The 22,258-nt window shown below is 36.2% G+C and overlaps 1 protein-coding gene across 1 annotated transcript in view; it reads right to left on the bottom strand.

Annotated features, from left to right (window-relative positions):
• LOC145668053 (uncharacterized) overlaps window positions 1-22,258 on the bottom strand; it is a 73,107-nt gene that overhangs the window by 42,527 nt on the left and 8,322 nt on the right. Inside the window, exon 2 of the mRNA XM_081735538.1 lies at window positions 9,673-10,444. Coding sequence (XP_081591664.1) covers window positions 9,673-10,370 — 698 coding nt within the window. The 5' untranslated portion in view covers window positions 10,371-10,444. The remainder of the gene's footprint in view (window positions 1-9,672; window positions 10,445-22,258) is intronic.

Genomic DNA, 22,258 nt, shown 5'->3' on the forward strand with positions numbered 1-22,258 from the left:
TTATATTCTTATGTTTTTCGAATCAAATTACTTTTCTTCCAAACAAGCAACAACAAATCCATATCAAACGATTGATTTTGGTCTTGAATCGAAATTTGTAAGTAAAGGAATCAGATTGAATTTGATCACATTCTAAATTTATTTTGTAAATCTCTTTCTCTATTTTTTCGAAACAAGCGATTTGCTCTTAAAAACAACCAATAAGAAACGCTTGGCTTCGGTTTTGATTCGAGACTTTAAAGTGGAGCCAATATGAAATTCCATCACCCATTTCTCTTGAAAAGACTCTTTATGTTTTTCGAAACAGACTATTCTTTTTCAAAATAATTAGTAGCATACGCATATCAAACAATTGATTTTGATTTTCAATCAAAATTTTAAGTGGAGGAACAAGGGTAAATTTGGCCATATACCAACTTTATATTTTGTAAACATCTCTTTATGTTTTAAGAAAGATACGATTTTTACTATTTTTCTTCAAAAAAGTCAATAACAAACGAAAAACAAACGATTGGCTTCCGATTTCAATTCGAAATTTGAAAGGAGGCAACTTAACATAGGTGCATTGCTTCGCTTAAAAAAAAAAAAAAAAAAAAAAAAAAAGTCCAAACGCAAATTCTAAGCCTACAGTTTTAAAATTGCAGTTACATGTACATACTTCAACTTAGTATACATAAAAAATTACAGCATTATAAAAATATCAGACAAATAATATTATTTATTCGGTATTGAAAACCTCGAATCAACTATTGGAGTTATTTAGCGTATTTTTTTTAATATCACAAAATTAAAGGTGTATTTATTACGGCATGGATATATTACGCACAATATTTTTATACAATTTGTATATATATATATATATATATATATATAATTTTTTTAAAAATAGACCATTTGGAATTATTTATCCTTACAATTTTTTATATCCACAAATTCAAGGTGAGGGATATGCGATATTGATATTTTCAGAAAGTGTTGACCACCCTACAGAATGTCGATCCTGTGCCGTGTCGATCCTATGCCGTTTCGGTCCTGTGCCGTGTCGATCCTGTGCCGTTTCGGTCCTATGCCGTGTCGGCCCTGTGCCGTTTCGGTCCTATGCCGTGTCGATCCTACGCCGTTTCGTTCCTATGCCGTTTCGATCGTATGACGGTTCTCTCCTATATATCCTTGAGAAAATAATTGTTACTTAATATTGCGTAATTATAAAATAATGTATTTTTTATTATTTCGATCGTATGAAAGTTCTGCTGTCGATCCTATGCCGTGTCGATCCTGTGCCGTTTCGGTTCTGTGCCGTGTCGATCCTATGCCGTGTCGATCCTACGCCGTGTCGATCCTATGCCGTGTCGATCCTACGCCGTGTCGATCCTATGCCGTGTCGATCCTACGCCGTGTCGGTCCTGTGCATGTAACCCCACATAGATTACTTAGATTACTTCAAATAACTACATAATATAATCACATACATTTAGCGAACAAAAGAAATAAAAGGTAGGAAGTATAAAAACCAGCATTTTTTTCAGATATTAGTAAGCCTCTGCTTAGTAGACTTATGGAGAATCTGCTCAACCGACTTCTTAAATAGGTTGATTGACTGAGATTGTCTTGTGTTGGATGGAAGGTCATTCCACGCACGGATAGTGGATGCAAAGAACGCATTCGAGTAGAATTTTGACGAATGTGGGGGAAGAGAAAGCAGTTTATTTACACCTGATCCTGTACTGTGGTCGTGGTAAGCATTTAGTGGTTGCAATCGTTGAAATAAGTAGGAAGGTTGTTGAAAGCGCAAAGTCTTAAAGAGAAGTGTGAGTCGATGCAAATCACGTCTATCGGCAAGTTTTAAAAGGCCCAGCTTTCTGTAATATGGAGTTAAATGATTTGATCGTTTGAGATTATAGGCAAACCGTATACAGGCATTCTGGATACGTTGCAAACGGTACGCTAATTCTTCATTTAAGTCTGACAGAGCTACATGACAATATTCAAGGTGAGGGAATATTAGAGATTTTACAAGTAGTAGCTTTGTTTCAGTGGGTAGTATTTTTTTTAGTCTCGTGAGTGAATGCAAAGACCAGAACGCTTTCTTACATACCGCGTTAATGTGAGGTTTCCACTCAAGGAATTGATCTATTATTACACCAAGATTTGTAACGGTTTCAGAAAATGGAATAATTGTTCCATTTATCTCTACTGTTGGTATATTCGAACTGTGCATTTGTATACGTCGTTTAGAGGAGACACAAATGCACTTCGATTTAAGTGGATGTATGGTTAACCCATTTTCAATTGACCATAAGTAAATGCGGTGCAAATCGTCATTCAATTTTTGAATTGAATTGTATTTTAACACACGAACTCGGGGATGATTGACTTGTTCCTCGTTTTATATATTTTTTCATGTACGACCATAATACCGTTTTCGTTTACTGATCACTTTGAAATAGAGGCGTGTTTGGTTTCCTTAAACACATACCGAAGATGGTAACTGTTTTCCCTTTTAATTTGCGGCCTCTGTTGTACACCCTACATGCGAGAAAAGTTTCATCTACTTCCACGGTTGTTTGGGATCCTCTTATTTGGATGTATCTAAAAAGTAATTTTTGAAAGGAGCACTTTCCTGATTTTGATTCTTGGAGGGAGGGGAGAATGTTCTAGAACTATACCTCTTTTCGTTTCGTGTTATAAAACCATGTATTTTATTGGTATAAAATAATGAATTCAGCCCTTTTTGTTTCAATTTGGTACTATTTTTCAGCCCACTCCAGAGCTAAGACTGTGGCAACACTGTCTCAAAGTACAAAGTTAGTCTGCGCCAAGTCTAGCGAACAATCATGAGGCAGTACGATGGGTGAGTTTGGTTGAAGAACGATCCTACCACCATGTGCAAACAACAATGAAATGTCAAAGTGGTGCATTACAGTGTTAAGATTTATGGAATGGATTGAGCCCTCTCGTAACTGGACGGAAATCGAAATGCTGAAGCGTGACAGAATATTTTCACCAGATCTATAATACTTACAGTAGAAAATCAGTTCTATGACCACAAATGTAAGTACTGCCCTGACAACGTTACCTGTTACAGGGCAAGGTCTGGAGAGAATGATTTGTAGTGATTTGTAGATAGTAATACTGCAGAAACAAAATGACTGACCTAGGGTTCTGACTTAAAACTTCTTTACCTATCTTTGCATGAGAATTCTGGTTCCATTCATAATCCCACCGACCTACATTCGAAATGCTCTACTGTTTGTTTCTTAAACTTTAGCGCCATTAGCACTGAGGTTCTGTGAGAACTATAGTTTAAGATGGAGTCCGAACAACCATAATGAGTTTAATTATTTTATTGCTCTTTCAATGGGATCAGTGCATTAAAAGTGCACACACTAGGCACTAACGGTGAGGGCTCGAAATGCTCTGGTCACAGCCAGTAAAGTAGCGTGAATTTTCAAAATGGTAGGCTGAAATTCTTGACGAAAAGTGGTAATTTATCCAGTAGAATACGCAGAAGTTCGTCACAGTGGGGTTCAAACTCTCAAGTTCGTGTAATTTCAGGTGTTTGTATAGATATCTTAATACGGTAAATGTTTATTTTGCATAATATCTTACTCAAGGGAGGGTTAAAATCCCGAAATCATTCTTGTGTACGTCACGGAATTCACGCAATACCTATATTATTTATGTTTATGCATGAATAAACATAACAAAGCTTCTGCTTCTTATGGACTATTACTGCTTCAAATGTAAAAACGAGATACGTTTTAACTATTAATTCACGAAACCACGTACAAACCCACCTTATCTACTTCCATAACAAATGTCAACGTGCTGATACAAAATATTAGTATTGCACAGTGCACAATTCATTGTTACAATCTATGCTTTTCCGGCAACAGCTATTTTAACATTGGAACTATGAAAGATGACACATCCTTGTATATTAATACTTTTTTTTTCTTCTTAGCGTGAGCATTTAGAAGTTGATTTTTAATGCGACTACTAAATTTTTCATGTGATTTTTTTGCTTTGTTTCTGTTCAAGACTGTTTGTACCTGTACCTTGATAATCGCTCTTCTCCTGAAACTTTATGAAGTCGAGCGTAAGTCAACTTCGTCGTTCCGTTTCGAATTTTATGTTGCTCTCAAGTTTTTTCTGCTGAGAACGATGAGGAAGTGGTCGTATCTCCGTTCATTCTTGTACGCCTTGCGGGAGGCTGTGAAGTCAGTCTTGACTGCGTTGTTGAAGGGGCTAAGAAACTTAAAATCTATTGTTGCTTACTAAGTGCTCATATCCTGTATTTTAAAATAAATCGTATGTATTAACAATTAATGCAATGTATTAATTAGCAATATTTGCAGCTTGATGTGCATATATGTAGTGTGTACATTTGGACAGATTTAGTCTTATAGTCTTAATGGACTCTACTTTCCTGGTCACAGTTCTTCAGGAATAGATTACCATTCTTTCAGAGACGTTCCGACACCTGGTTGAAAATTTCTCCTCCACAGAGGTGTCATCAAAGCAAAGGCTAGCCATCTCATATTACTACTGAAAACTGGAACGTAAGAAGTCTCAATAGTTTATAGAAGGTGTAAAGATTCCACTGATCAAGAAGTATAATAATATTTATTTCTTGGAATGTCGATTTTAGTTATATCGTAATATTCTGTTAAATTTTTTATATATCAGGTCAAAAACCAAACGCACACGAAAGACACTAAGTACATAAGTGAGGATTCATAAGTAATAAACCAAGACTTAAGATGAAAATCAATAATGTTGTGAAAAATCAATTAGAAAGTAATCACCTGGTGAAACAAAAATTCTCCAATACTATTAGCATTTGACGGAAAGAATGTCCAAGGATGAGATCGATCTCATTATATTGAACAAAATGATATATATCAGTATAAAATTCATGCGTAGTTTTTGAGAAAAATCAAATTTTTTGCAAACTCAAAATTGATGCAATCCAATAAACATGCTACCTTGTAAGACTAAACTGATACTTAAGTATACACTCATTAATGGCTCTTCATTATGACATTACAAACACGATTGTACACAGTTATCGTTAATGACATATAGCAAAAAACTATGATTACTTAAGCTGTAATTTTTGTTTTTCTATATATATATATATATATCGCTCAAAGGTAGGATATATATATATCAAATGATAGATCAGATCAAGCCGAACAAAATGAGATGGAAAATTCTCATACATACTTTTCGAGAAAATTAACAAAAAGTAATTTTTATGGCGCTAAAAATTATGTTGTTTTGCCAATCTGAAGCGGCTGATAGTTTTTCTTCTGCTTGATTATATATATATATATATATATATATATAGCGGCGGATCCAGGATATGATCAAGGAAGGGGCTAAACAATAGCTTGCAGCTTTATCCACTGTAAAGCAGGATTGAAACCCATTTTATCCATTGTATATCTGAGCGTCAAGGGGGCTACAGCCCCTATAGCCTCTCTTGGATCTGCCCCTGTATATATATATATATATAAAATCAAATCTAGTTATGTATGTTATGTGTATACGTGTATTTTGTATGTATTTTGTTCTTAAATTGAAAAAAAAAAAAACAAGTACACAACAAAAGAGTATGAAGAAAACAAAGTCAAATTTTAGAAGCCAATTGAGAAAGGAAACATAATCTCAATCTCAAGTTAATGAGAACAAAAAAGTTATGAGTGGAAAGCAAACTAGTTTTATTATTATTATTATTATTATTATTATTAAAGTCTAGTAGCTTGCTCGGTAAGTCGTTTATCTACCAACCGAATAACCATGATTCCAACTCCAATTGGAGAGGTATTTATTTTTCTTCTACCCACATTCCAAAGCGATTCAAGGCTTCAACCAGCTTCTGTAAAATATGCTTACTGCAACAGTCAGGACGAATCCAACTGCATTTTTTTTGTTTAATTATTTCTAATAGTATTCATTTATTATGTGGAGAACACTGAACTTTTTCCTTTCTCATATACTTAAGAAACCAATGATAGTGAGATTAATTTGTCTTTCCTTATGACGACCATTTCCGTCGCAGAGTTTTACAAAAAAACTAATCATAATGTGATATTTATGTACAGAATTTATTTCAAGTCAAACTGCGGGATAGTCTGGATGGAGCCAACTAAAATCATAGTTACTAGACGATATTTTATTTTTCACAATTGTTCTACATATTCTTGATATATGAACAATCGGAGATTTGATGATATTTTTGTTACAGCGTTTTCTGTCACAAGATAATATAATTTGGAACGTAAAATTCTGAAAGTGTACACACACACTAAAAAATACAAATAATAGACCTTCGCGTATTTTCCTTATTTTGTATAATGATTACTTCGGCGCCTATTTAATTACTGGAGCCTTTGTCAAGTTCTTTTACTTGTAGTCGAAGAATCAAGTTTTACCCACATTTTGGGCTATCTTAAAATCTTCAGATTTTCCAATATTTCTTTACACTGCGGCAATATTCATGCACTAACTTGTTAATAGGCTATAACCTTACATTAAATTCAATCAAAATCCTGACTTAAAATAAGAAATATTCTTATTATGTGGCTTAACTGTGTATAGTCCGTTCTCTTCACTTTATTGGAACAATATTACCAATCCATGAACCAGTATAGTTGTTAATAAATTAAGATCATGATATAGCAATTAAGATCATATATTTTACGTACACGATCATTAAATCTACAGTTCAAAATGGTGTTGTGTGTGCATTCCATCTCTTGGCGATATATATATTAAATTTAATCCAGTGGATCAAGCTTATTAGCTCGTTGTGTTTTCTATTTTCAAGTGCGATATTTTAACTTATATTATCTTACTTTTTCCGATCCCTCCATCAACAGGTTGGAGTATTCGGAGAAAGGTGAACTAATGTAAGTGGGAAAATCAGGTTTGAAAATAGGAAACACAAAGGGCAATAACCTGGAACCACAGGACCACATTTAATTTAATATACATACCATCAAGCAGGGAATGCACAAAATACATTATTTTCTACTGTATCCTTAATTATCGTGTACGTAAAATTTTCGATAACACGATCTTAATATTTACCAACAATTAGTCCGATTCATGGATTGGCAACATTGTTTCGATTACATCGGTCAACAGCATTTTTATCACAAGGAATGTAAATGTGGAAACTGTATCGCGTATGAGAATATTTATGTCCCAAGGAACGATATGCCTAACAGAGATGACCTTGGAATACATGCCGACCATCGACCATATTTCAAATTCCAACTCACAAATGACGCCACGTGGCACACATTTGTATGAAGCAATGTTGGTGTCCTCGCACAAGTTAAGTGGTGTGCGGATGAAGTGTACAAAAACAACACGGAAAGAGAAAGTAAAGAGAAAGTCACGGTCAAAGATGGACTCCGTGGTATAAGGTGTATTTGCAGGGTTAGGTTAGCGTTTTCGAGCAATGTGTGGTGTAGCAGCTACAAATAGTGCAACTGCGTTTTGCTGGGTAGCTGGTTTCACAGCTGGAACAGTGAATCTGGAGAAAGGAACTAGCTACGGAAGGCTCTTTAAATCGTGAACCCCAGTGAATTCAGAAAGTGTGAGACGTCTTAATTAATGAGTGATAGGAATGTGACTGTGGATGATTTACAGGATGTGACAGATTTGGGAATGACAACAATCCATCGCATAGTGACATGGGATCTGAACATGAAGAAAGTGTGTGCGCGTTGGGTCCGTATGAATTTACCGTCGAACAGAAACGTGTGCATGCGCAATGTTGGAAAGATCTGTTGGCCTTACATGATACAAATCCAGAAAAAAAAGTTTTGCTCGTACAGTGACGCAGGATGAGTCCTCTCTTGGTTATGAGACGCCACACACAGATACAGACAGGCACACACAAAAAAAGAAAGAAAGAAGAAAAAGAAAAACTCAACCCAATGGAAGCATGCGGGTAGTCCACGGCCAAAGAAACCACGACCATCAATGTAAAGCGTAAAACAACTGGCTTCTGTGTTTCGTGATGCAAATAGCATTCTGCTCGACGACTGGCTGCCACCGTGTGGCAGAGTAAACAGTAGCACACAATGTTAACTCCTTTGCGAACTGCACCGAGTAATTCAAGAACGACGATCAGAGAAATGGGCTAAACACGTGCTTCTGTTGCACCGTAAGGCAAGACTACACATTTCTGCACAGACAACAACCTTTCAAGAATTGGGATTCACAGTGTTACAACATCCACCGTATTTACTTTGTTTAGCCCCTTTTGATTATGTACTCTCTGACAATCCACACAAACGGAGAATACGTGCAGGAGGACTGAACATTTCAAAAGCCTGCTTTGATTCTTATTGCTGCAGTGAGATTAGTGTCAATCAATATGGATATAACGTACCAAGCAAATATAGTAATAATAACATAAGGGTAGTTTAGATTGAAGTGGTAACGTATCTAGGAAACGAAAATGAAACGTATTACTCACGTAAACATGATTATATTCCCTCGATGTAGTCCGCGCTACCTGGGGAATATGTTTTCAGATATTTTGCAGACGTTAGATACCGCTGAAAGCCACCGTTTGTGAGAGGGTTTCAAGAGAGCATCCTAAGGCAAGAACAATGCTGAGAACATCACGGAAACGTTGTTCCCGAAGTGTTTCTTTCACCTTTGGGAAAAAATCAATATTGCATGAGCTCATATTTGAAGTACATGGTGGATGCTCTAATACCTCCCAACTCCATCATTGTAAGGGAGTATGTACCGCATAAGCAGTATGACATCTGGCGTTGTCGTGAAGCAGAACTGCTACAGACTGCAGGAGATGCGGTCGTTTGCGTCGCAATCTTGGCCATAAATAGTGATTCAGGTACGCATAGGACGCAGCATTCACGGTAACTCCTGTTTGTAATTCATGTGCGATGTTAACGTCTTAATGGTCATAGGACATTCTCATAACCATAAGTTTGCTAAGTTTTGTTTGACTTCGTCATGGGGACGATGTTTACTGAACTGGCATCTCAATTCTGGTTTGTAGGCTCTCCTCCATACTTCGTCAAATGAAATAATACGGTGCAAAGAAACTACACTTTCTTCCACGTAACGTTCAAGGTGTAAGCGTGCACATTCCCATCAGTGCTAGTTTTGCAAATTCGTCAGGACAAGCAGTACCTCCCTGGTTGCGATCTTACGCATACTGAGATCGTGTGTTAGCATGTGGTATACTGATGCAGAAGAAATATTCAATTCATTAGGCAATGCACTGTATGTCCCACACTGATCATTTTCGTGCAATGTTCACACCACATGAGCTGATCCGTAGCCGTAAGAACACGACCCCCTTTGCTTGCTGATTGGCGTCCCAATCCGAATGCCGCAGCCGATTTCGCAAGCGTCCGATAAGGCAGAACACTATCACCACACACCTCACATAATCCTTTGTGGATCTGATGTGCATTTCAACTTCGTGCCACCTGAAACACGCTAATACGAACTCCTCGACACGATTGCTACACTGTCCAGGAAAATACTACGTTCGTCATTTGCCTTCCGGTCAAACGACAATCGAGTCATAGCAGTCTTGCCACTTCAATCTAAATGACCACTGTAATAATACTATAATAATAATAATAATAATAATAAATGACATAAGCCTACCTTGTTTCTTGTAATGGAGTTTGCACTGTAGATTTTTCACTTGTAACTCCCAAAGTTGTAACAATATCACGGGTATCCTCATCTGAACACATTTGTTCTGAGTCCTCATATATTATCAATGGTTTATAGTTTGAGCCACATGTAACAGAGATAGATTTATTACCTTGGAAAAGAGGTAACTGACTTCTTTTGTCTTTAAATTTATCATATCCACTGGAAATTTCATTGATTTTAAGTTCTATAGATAATGATGAGGACTTCAAGCTTGAATCTGCTGATAAATGCGAGGAATTAAAAGTTTGTCGGTTAGAAAACTCATCATCAGCCTTAACTATCAATGTTGGAACCACAAAATCACGGTCAGAGCTTCGATCAGTTGTTACGCTTTTAATCACATGTGCGATATTTTCAACACACTCCTTTTTAATCAAATTCGACTGTATCGAGTTATCAACTGACAAATGTAAGGAGTTAAGTATTTGTTTCTTGAAAAACTCATCTTCAGCCTTAATTTTCAGCGTCGGACTCTCAGTCTTAACTTTCAATGTTGAGATCGCAGAATCCCTGTCAGTGTCGGTTATGTTTAAATTATACTCATTATTAACCAAATCAGCTTCAAAGTCATCTTTTATTAAAATGAATGGTTGTTGTTCGTCAACAATAACGCTAACATCTACAAATTCCACCTCGGTACTCATTTCCAAATAGTGTTTTAACAGCTCCTTGAAATTATTAATGAAGTGTTCCACGAATCGTATTGTCTTCTGGAAAGCTTGAAGAAGAGAAGGTAATTAAAACTCAATCAATATATTACAGTGTATTCAGTCACCAGGGAAAATCAGTAATCACTTAAAAACTTCAAGGTAGGCCGATCTGAGATAAGTTTCCTCGACTCGGGAAGAAAAGGAATCCCTTTTTATTGTGTTAAAATTGCACTGGAGAGCATTATCATCAGAAAGCAAATATGAGTGGATAGTGTTGTGCCTTTATCTACTATTTTTTATTTATTCATTTTTTTAATTGAAACAAAATTCCGAAAATTCATACTCTTAGTTACAAACAGAAACGGAAGGCAATTATATTATATTTCTTATTCTGTTTTAAAGTTTGGGCAAATATTTATTATAAAAGTTAACTATATTTAGAAACTAAAGATAAAATAAATTTGTAAATGAATATCCATTTTTGCTGGTGACTGTACAGTCATACACAAAAAATGTCATGCACACTTTTTTTTCGTTTCTTTTGAAGTTCATCAAATAAATAAATAAACACATAAATAAATAAACGGGCATCTAAAATTTAAATGTTTTCTGCAAAAGAAGAATATTATAAGAGGAAAACTGAAATTCGCATCAACTTTCTGCTTCTGATAACTTTCGAATACCTATAGGAAAAATAAATAAAAAATAAATATATAAGAAAAGCTAAGACATAAGATTGCGACGGTACAGGTTTCTGGAATTATAGGAGACATCGCAGTTTTTGCAAAGGAATTCTTATTTGTGTCATAAAATTAGTACAAATCTATGTTTGTCATATCATAAAATCTAACCTAATGACGAAATTGGATTCATAATTTTAATAATGAAAGTTAATATGTATTTACTGAACTATCTAAAATATGAGAACGACGCACTAATACTACGTTTCAATGACCATTTATTATTTTCTATAGTTTCCATTCTTTTAAAATAAATACAATGCTGGTACAGCTACATATTTCTATTCATATCCTCAATTATACTTGTACATAGTAATGATAAAATGCTTTGTACGGAAAAGTAGCTGCAAATGTGAATAGTGTTTATGGTCCTGATACTGTAACAGCCAATCACACGCAATTTTGGTTTCGTCAATTCCGTTCCGGTAATTTTGACGTCAAAGATGCACCACGCACTGGAAGGCCAAGTGTCGAAAATGTCGATAAAGCGCGTCTGACCGTCATGTAAGCACTCTGTCGATTGCCCAAGAGCTAAACATTGCACAAAAAACCGTGTGGAACCATTTGCATAAAGCTGGATACAAAAAGAAACTTGATGTATGGGTGCCACACGAATTAACGGAAAAAAAAACTCTCATGGACCGAATTTCCATCTGCAAATCGCTGCTGAATCGCAACAAACTCGACCCATTTCCGAAGCAGTTGGTGACTGGCGATGAAAAGTGGATCACCTACGACAACGTCACGGGATAACAGTCGTGGTCGAAGCGCGGTGAGCCGGCGCAAACAGTGTCCAAGCCAGGATTGACGGCCAGTAAGTTTTGCTGTGTCTTTGCTGCTCCCCTACGGTCAAACCCTTAACTCGGAACTGTACTGTCAACAATTGGACCGTCTGAAGGAAGCAATCGCCCAGAAGAGGCCAGCTTTGGCCAATAGGAGAGGCATTGTGTTCCACCAGGACAATGCCAGGCCACACACATCGATGGTGACTCGCCAGAAGCTCCGGGAGCTTGACTGGGAGGTTCTTATGCGTCCACCTTAATAGCCCGGACCTGGCAACGAGTGATTACCATCTGTTTCTGTCCGTGGCGAACACGTTTGCTGGTGAAAAAGTCGCTTCAAGAGAGGCTTTGAAAATCGACTGTCTCAATTTTTTGCCACTAGGGACAAGGGCTTCTATGAGAGAGGCATCATGATATTACCTTCCAAATTGCAACACGTTATCGAACAAAACGGCACACATGTGACGTAAATCGGATCGTTCTAACTATGGTAAGTCAAGCCTTCAATGTCATGCCAAAATAATGGATTACTTTTTACTGCACCAGATATATATATATATTTATTTACAATCAAAGATTCAGTATTTCCTTTTTTCCGAGATATCACCTTTCCCACCTAGCATTAATTTAACTAAAGGGCAGAAATCGGAAGGTGGAAGATTATTGCAATTCTGTTTATTTTTAGTTTTACAAAACAGAAAAAAAAAAAAAATGATTAAACAGAGACATGTAGATATTAGTTTTAAAGATTTTGTTTGTTTTCGTCTGTTAGTACTTAAAATTTGCCAAATTAAAAGATATGGTAAGGCTGTAAAATGACATTAAATTAGTCAACAATAATAGCAGCAAAAAAAAAAAAAAAAAATCGCAATTTTTAAAATCAAGTTTATGAATGTAAAATACCAGAAAATTTATATTATACCTGGACAAGTTAATTAGTTCTACGGTAATGTGGAATTGAAATTTTCGTTGTTTTTATTGAGTAAAAGTAATCATTATCCTCAGATGCTCCGATATGTTAAGCCTTCAGATTTCGGTAAAAAAATACAAGAAAATCTTGATAAATGAGTGATAAAAAGCTCAATAAATTCCTTTTCTTTAGTAGATGTATAGGAAGGGCAGACTGACATAAATGGGATGGATCTTCGGGCAGAGATGGTTGACCTTTCAATCCTCTCCTGAGATCCATTGTTGTTTTAAAGACTTCGTTATCATCCTACGAACATTTCAAATTGATTACACTAACTTGTTGTTCGCAACTCATCTACTTTGTAACGTGTATTTTGTTGCCATCTCTACTAATAATTACCTTTGTCAGTTGAGTGTCTACTGAGTACAACTACGAAAATGAAATGAAATAATTTTGATTATTTCTGTCATTCGAAATGGCTTTTTCCTTCTTAGACTTCTTTGTAATTTCGTAATAAGTACTGTTTTATATGTAATTTCTTTCTTCAGTGCTTTTATTCTTTTGTTCATGTTTCTCTCCATTATGAAGATTAATAAAGCTAATTGGGGACGATTCTGTTTGAAGGTAAGGTTATTAACCTGGTCTCTGTACATCCCACGTATATGTGAAAACATTTTCCTGCATACTCCAACTATTAGTAAATAATTTCTATTAGCTTCTCGCTTTATGATGGATATCCATTTTTCCTCTACTTTTCCTTTCAACCTTCTTCTGACATACCATTATTCTACTTGATATATTTTTAATATATTTTTATATTCCTTGTTTTTTTTTTTTTTTTTTTTATATGTAAACATTTCAGTTCGTTTTTCTTTGGAAAGAGATTCATGGCATGCAACTATAGGAAGACTTTCACTTTTATTCCAATCTGCTCTTTTATTTCTTCTCGTATTTTATTTCCTTTCCTTCTTGATTTGCAGCTGAACTGGTTGGATTTCTTATTGCTGATACCGTTTGCTCGAGACTTATTGTACTATCTATGAACTGTTTCAGGATTTTTATTTGAGACACTTTGATCACTTCCGCTTTCACGCTCAAGATATATCTTTAAGCTAAAAGTTTCTCTGTCTTCAGAGTTATTGTTTTCTGGAGTTAATTTCGGATTTCCATCTCAGTCACATCCACCACTCTCATCTTTCTCACTTATTGAAAAAAAAAAATCAATTAATTCTTGAATTACACATTCATCAGAAGTCGACTGCTTTACCTGTATTTCTATCAAGCTTTCTTCTAAAGGTATGACATAATGCTCAACATCCATCTTTTCAATTGCATAACAATTTCTGAATACCAGTTCAATAGTCTCTTGTTTGCAATTACACATTTCACAACGATACATTTTAGTTTCATGAATTTCTATCTTCGCATAAGCAGGTCTTGACATGACTAAGTTATATTCAATAATAAATGAATAATTAAGGCTACCATATCCTTCACGATTGCTTTTGAATTGTTTGTGCCGTAATTCACAACTATTTATTGTTATCTGTAGCTCTGCAGTGTGATTACTAAGAGATGTTTGGTTTGGTTGGATTAGAGTTTAGTATCTCTTGCAACACCGGGGACAGATAGACCTACAGCTTCATGTGGGGTCCGAACCATATGGAGTCATGCCGGGAATTGAACAGATGTCTCCCGCGTCGAAGACGAGTATGCTAACCAAGTAGCCTTAAGAAGCCTCGATTATGAAGAGCTACTGTAAGGAAAAGCTGCTGCACTTCATAAGAATGGCAAAAGTTGGTATGTACAGGAGACAAATTGTTTTCAATTGTATTAAAAATACTTTCACTTCACTCGTAATAACGAAATTTCTAATTAAATCGGAATTTAATATAAATATTCAATGATAAAAAGAAATATTTTCAACAATGCAAAATGATCATATTAGAATAAACATAATGCTTTTTTTGTAAAATAACAATGATTATTAAAAAACTGTTATAATGAAAATTTAAAATGAAACAGTAAATATCTATTCTTCGGTACTTTGTTCCCATAATGTTCGGCAGGTAATACTAAATCTTCTGCTTTCAAAGGTTCCAATCTGTCATGTTATGTCACTGTCTTGACGTACGGTACAGCATTCATGCCGTAATTTTTCATATAAACTTATGGACTGTGAGCTGTCTCTCCATACTCCTTGCTCGGTTGCTACATAAATTGATGCACCAATGATGTCTGTTTTTACTCCTAACCTCCCTTCTCCGCAATTACAGAAGAAAGACTTCTTCTGGCTCTTTACTAGTGGGTAACGTTCCCATTATAGCCGACACGTTCCCACGTTGAATGGCTATGCTTATGCGTTGAATCAGGAAACTTTTTGCTCGATTATCTCCTGATTTAATTGATAGACGGTGACCGATTTCTTTTATAAATTTGAGGCTTCCTTCTTCCCAAGAACCACTAGACTCAACTGCTATTGCGACAAAACAATAGTTATCGAGTAGATTGCTATATTTATTCCTTTTTTCTTTCGCTCTTCGAGCAGCTACGAGTCCAGCTTGTACTGAGGCATATTGTAGGTTGGAGGGGGCATAGGTGTCTGAACATGTGAAGTCCCAAATCAATGCCTTTCCTTTCTTCCAAGGTACTAATGTCATACCATCGAGTCTTTCTCCGTCAGATCGGCTGCATCCAATCGGTTCCCTCACTGCTGGGACCCCTGCTGATATTAATGCTCTTAATATTATATCATTTACACTTGAATGACGTGGGTGTCGCCTGCGCTGCTTTTGCACGACAAACCGTGTAATCCTTTTTTATCTACAAAGGTGTTACAAATAGGGCAGTGGTATGGTTCACATGTATCTGCTCCCAACCGTAGTGCAACTGATACTCGGAAGCTCTCATTGGATAGGTGTAGGCCCAGAGATGGTGATGGTAGAGCTTGAAGCCATGCTCCGTTTTCTGGGGACATGACCGCTAAAAGTCTGGCTTTATCTTCGATGTTATTTGTAGTCAGCAATAAAGAAGCTGCATGGCAATTAACGATGGGCTCGTCCCAAGCCGACTGATTATTACGATTTTCGAGAGTCGGAGGGTCTAACCCAACTAAATTTGTCCATTTAGCTATGCAGTCCATCACATCTGGATAGGTATTTCGTCGTTATCCCATTGAAGAAGTGAACTGACTTGCACCGTAGAGACGCTAAAAAAGACGGAATAGCCATATCTGTGGCGCGACGGATTCCAAGGCCTCCATTTTTGACTGGTAAAGAAGCTTGTATCCAAGAGTTGTTATTAAGAGAACAATTGAGGATGGATTCCAGACCAGTTTTAAGAGTATCGCCATACTTTTCCAATAGGGCATCTTCCTTGCAAGATGGAGAGCATCGGAGGAAATAAAATAATCTCCGCATTCCAAATGAAGCCCTTAACAGATAAAAAGCAGAATGGGCTGAAAGCTTGGAAAGTCGTGACAAAAAAATTCTAGTTTGAAGGTTTTGTCTAGTAATATTTTGCTCCGTGCCTCTGTTGAGATAGCTGAACCTAAAAACTCTGCATTACTTGGTGTAAGGAGCTGAATACCAGGTGCTGATTTATTAAAGATATCATAGAGGTTCTTAATTTGTTCTTCTGTAGCACCGGGGAATCCTACTTCGCATTTGGAGCAATTTCGCGATAAGCCAATTGATGATGCATGTGTACGAATGTTGTCTAATGTTTGTAGTATTACGTCTGTATTTCCAGCTATTGTTCCATCATCCAAATACCAGACATTCAGCTCTGCGTTTATATTATTAACAATTGGTTGGAGAGTCATAGCAAACAGTGCTGGACCTAACGGATCACCTTGTTGAACACCCCGCTGTGATATAATAGTGTTATCTCCTATATATAGGTTGATTGGTTGAGAATAGCATTGAGAGATGTACGAAAAATATGATGGAAAATTCTTTTTAACAGATAGCAACATGGAATCTCGATTTAATTCATTGAAGGCATTTCTGAAATTGATTTTCAAAAATGCTTTCACTTGGGTGTGCGAAGTAGAATAATATGTGCGGGCTGCATGTACTGCTGCTTCCGCCCCAAATGGGACACAGACTCCTAGTTGGTGTGGATATAGTATGTTGATTAGTGATTCGCGCATCTTGTAGCAGATTATTTTGGCCGACAATCGTCTCCAAATATTGCCCACGGCTATTGGCCGAATGCCTCCGCTTTTTTTCTTAAGGGCAAGTAACGACACACCGAAGAATATCGGTCTCAATGTTGTAGGTACATTTCCCGATATAATGAGGTGTAACAGTTCACTGATAACATTGATAAGCTGATCTCTAGATTCATAATCGTGTGATAGAACTAAATCTTTTAGAATTGAAGCTCTGAGGCTATCCATTCCACCGGCGGATCCAGAAGGAAAAGGTTTAATTGCTTTCAATAATTCAGTTGATGATACTTTAGTTGCTGATGCTGATGCCTCTGGTGGTTCAGGGATGGATAATAAATGTGAGTGAGTTGGATATTTTGCTCTGAGTGCTTCTAACAATGAATTATCTGGAGTTGCTATCGAGTCTTCGAATGTTAATAGTCTTACTGCTCCTCTAACATCACCGTCCGATAGTTTATTTTCAATGTTCTTGCTGTGGAATGACGTGGATTTTGACAAATCACGAACTTTGTATAATTTAATGAATTCGGCTGACAAAGATTCTCGATGATTATCCGACCAGTTTCGTAGTCTTTGCTTCACCCATGTGGTGAAGTTGGTAACTTTTTCGGCATATGGAGGAATACAGAGAACCACATAAGGGAAGATTAAAAGATCTAGCCAAGCATCAATACTATTAGTATTCGTGACCTTTTGTAGAACTTCACTTAAGGAGTGAACCATAGCTGGTCTGGCGCCTCGGGGAACTCGTCGGAGTGTAGGAATATGGGACTTTAAAAATATTAACAGTTCGCCTATTTTAGCTGTTGAGTCCGTTGAATTTTCATCAATCGCTTCGTGCGTTAATATATTTGAAATATAGGTAATGGCACTTTTCGCATTGGAAGAAGATAGATTTTTCTTGAGTGATTCGAGGTGGCATCTACTAGTATGTATGGCTAGACCTCGTTGGCTTAGAAAACACTTATGGCAATATGAACATTGCGCTTCATCTGGCTTGCTAGATGTGTCCAAATTCGGACCTGGATCTTCCTTCTGAAAAGAGGCATCCGCATGTTGAATCTTCGTTGCATATTGAACCTCCTATCCCACTTCTGTTTTATTGGTAACCTTTCTTTCTGTCATTATTGGACATAATTGTGCTTATTATATCAATTTAATTTTAAAAAAGATTAAAACAAGCTGATTTGATTCAAATAATAACCAATGATACTTTCCGTTTCATTGTTGTAGTCAATGAATTAATGCTTGAGAATATGATTTTACTGAACTACTTAACCACTGGACCGAATTTAATACGGATTTCACATATCTCATATGTCGATCATCACTAGCACCAACACTGCACCTAGACGCGTCAAAAAGTCAATATTCCCTTATTTCTAGAAGGGTTCTTGCAGAGAGACGCTATTCAACCCGCACTAGTTTACAACAATTACAACAATATATTCAATTAAAATTTTTATTCCAATATGCTGAAGAAATATATTTGATAGAATTTAAATTTAATAATTCTACAGGGTCAAATAACTTAAAATGTCCAGTTAAACCCTATATTAACAAAAAGAATAAAGATCCAAAGTTAGCAACGTATGATATGCCAACATATCTGCGTTCATCTTATTTAAAAATGTCACACGAAACTTGATATGTATACTTATCAGGTTTTGTCATCTTACAAATCAACTATTTCACTATCAAAAACTGTCTATTCGTAATATCTATGTTTATTTTATTTTATTTATTCTTTTATTTTTTTTAACTCTGAAAGTATTACCTTTGGCTAGCATATAGATCTCAATATGAACAATTACTGGAACGAAAAATCAGAAAATGGACTAAAAGTAACATATCATGTTTTGCCGTTCTCGTATATATATTAAAAAAAAAAAAAAAAACTAATATACACATGTAGGCAAAAGTGAATAGTTTCAGGCGTTAGGCCGTCCACAAAGCGTGGAAATAGTACATTTCAACATGCGGGAAAACAAAAACTCTGCTTCGTGGCAAAGTGGTTAGCGTACGCGCCTTTTCCATGCAAGACCTGGGTTCGATTCCCGGCGGAAGCTCATGTGGTTCGGGTTCCACGTTAATCAGTACGTCCCGTCTCATATATCCCCGCTGCTGAAAGGGACGTTAAACTCCAAATCAACTCAACTCAACAAAAGCTGTGGAGCTACAGTATATGTGTGCGTAAAGTAAGTCACACATTCACCATCCAAAATGCATATTTCAGCAACGTGTACAGTGTGCGCGGAGGGTTTCCTACAGAGCATAATTTCCAGACATGCTTCCATAGCATTTTCAGATATGTTTTAAATTAAAGGTGGGTCCAAAATAGACAAAAGGTAAGCCTTGACAGTAGTAAATACGCAATGCGTTGCTGGAAAGCCACAAGTATTAGGGACTACCAGATCTACGGTTCCCCATGTTCGGAATAACGCGTGCTGCAACGTACTTTCTAACGCTATATTTCACTTCTTTTATTTTTATTTTTCTAAATTCGAGTTTGGGTATAGGACAAAAGTTGCATCATATCGTAGTACTTTACCACGGGAAACTTCAATTCTCTAAAATATTTTTAGCCGGTGCGCAATGGGCCTTAAGTTTGATAGATTTTGTAAATACATACATGTTTATTGTGTATCTGCGTAATTATTAGGCAGCTCGTCGCTTGAAGTAGACTAATTTGAAGGTGTCAAGATTCGTTGTTGTGTACACATGGATTTCTAAAGCTACTGAAGTCCATATTGTATGTTACTGTCTACACCAACTCAAAACTCACTACGAGAAACTAGCTGCCGTCGAGTTCATCCCACCCACCCGCCAACATTAGATTAAAAATTTATAAGTTTCATTCATGTCTTCGTGCAAAATACTGTGACTTTATCTCAAAAGTATGCCTCATGAGTCATGTTTTCTCAATGACGAAATTTCTCTCTCGTGGCCCACATACTGACGAAGGAACTTCAGTAATCTTTCCACTGCTTACGTATGACATGGAAGCTCAAGGATATCAACACGTATATTTCCTGGCTGCAATGAGATTGCGCACACTTTTCCAGTTTTATCAGATAAGTCATTGACAAGCTGTCATTATGTACAGGATTGCGCACAGAAAAATTAAGCAATGTTGTCAGATGGAAAATATTTTCTCTTCTGTTATGTAAATCTGTAAGAAAAGAGCAGCGGAATACCCGAACCAAGGGCCGAATAAAATTACTAGGATTGAGCTAATTTAGAAAATACAGAGGAATTAACACATAAGGACAGAGAAGCTATATACTGCATTCGAAAAAGAAAAAAAAAAATCTCACACCAGTTCTTCTGAGAAGTATTACAGAGGCTGCTTCAGTAAGTGATTGAAAGAGAAGTTGAGTTCAGTTATGATGGAGAAAAGTTACTATTTATAAATGAAGAAGCTAAGATTATCGTCCTAACTTGTGCGAGTAACATTAGGTACGAACAATGATAGCATTTACTGCATAGTCGTAGTGTATGTAATAAAATTAGCAGGGAGCTACATCATACTGTTTCTAATTATATATTCTAAGTAGATTTAGGAAGGTTATTTAAGATATATATTGACAGATTCCATATTATTAATAAGTAAATCGTGTAATTTGGCAAGGATTATATAAGTATCCTATTATATGACTAGACGTTAACGACAGACCTCAATAAATTTACCAAAGCAAAACTTTACGACAATGGAGAAAATTATTTACTTTTTCAATTTTCAATTTTTCCATAAAACTTGGCTAGTAGTGGGAGGTATGTATACTATATTACTATTATTATTATTATTATTAACATTAAGAATGTCATAAATGTTTGCTTTGTTTTATTTAGGTACCCACCTAGAATATGGGCTTCAGAACCCTCAGTAGCTCCTCGAACGAAAATAGGGCGGAAACATTTTACAAACATTACAATTAATAATTCTATTCACTTGGTCCAAATATTTATCAGGTGATCTCTTCTTTGTTGAAGATACAATCAGAAACAAAATTGAAATTAAGATCAATTGCGAAAGGATATACCAATACACAAAAAAAGGAAGATTTAAAGAAACATAACATTATATTGAAGCAGTATGAAATGCTAAACCCTTATAGATTCCGGCTTTTTAAGGTAAATTAGAGACTTTCAATCAAGCGGCTACAGCATCATCCCTATTTATCATAGGATCATGGCTCATACCTCGTTTTCTTTTTACAATAGAGCAACCTTTCAAATGGTACTATTCATATCTCCTTATCATGTCCCTGAGGCGGGAAATTTTGAGAGAAATCGGGATTTTTCTTTGAAAATATTTATTTTTTTTTAAATTTTTGAGCCAGTCTGGACCCCCACTGTGTTAATGCAGAGACCTAAAACTCAACTGGAAAACACTAAGTGGTGTACTAAATGCCTGTACAAAATTTCAAGCTTTTATCTTGAACAGTCAGGGCGGGAAAAATATCAATAATCCCCACAATGCCGCAGATTACTGTCAAATACCTTGATCTCAGGCAGAACATTTCCTGAGACATCCCTATTTATCCTAGAATCATAGTTCGCCCTTAATTATTTTCACAGTAAAACTGCCTTTCAAACGGCCCCTTCACATGTCTCCATCATGTATCTCAGGCGGGAAAACCGCGAAGAAAGGAATTTTTTAAACCACAAACCTTTTTGCCCTTCTGGATCCATCTTGTGCTAACACAGAGATCCGCAAAAATCTAATAAGTAGTACTCGGTCGACTGAATGTTTATACAAAATTTCAATCTTCTAGGTGTGAAAGTAAGCCCGCCAAAAAATAATGAAAATAGGCCTAACAAAAATATTTTTTTTTAAAGTTATGATGTCATCACCTCCTATGTCTCGACGCAGAAAGGCGTGAAACCATACGTAACGTGTTCTACAGTGCCTCTAAGTAAAAAGCTTTTTTAATCGAATAATGAAGACGCTACTTTAGTACCTAAAAATAGGTACTAGAACTCCAAAGGGATTCAGATTATGAGACAAGAAAATTTTAACATTTGGATTCTAAATTTGGAGATGATATGACTTCTTGTATCTACTGACCAAATTATATTTAGTTAATCCTCAGTATAATATGAATTTTATTTCTAATTTCTGTTTCTATCCTAGTCTGAAGGAAAACCTTCTTTGCGCACAGATTTTAAATCTACCATTGTGGCAACGTTGGGCAAAAATATGTGTTCAGAAAGATCAACAGAGATTTGTGCGCAATTCGGGATCTATAGTGTGCGCAATCCTCTTGCTCCCT

Source organism: Thermobia domestica, chromosome 13 (assembly GCF_964235325.1).
Source record: "Thermobia domestica chromosome 13, izTheDome1.hap1.1, whole genome shotgun sequence".
Classification (NCBI taxonomy): domain Eukaryota; kingdom Metazoa; phylum Arthropoda; class Insecta; order Zygentoma; family Lepismatidae; genus Thermobia; species Thermobia domestica.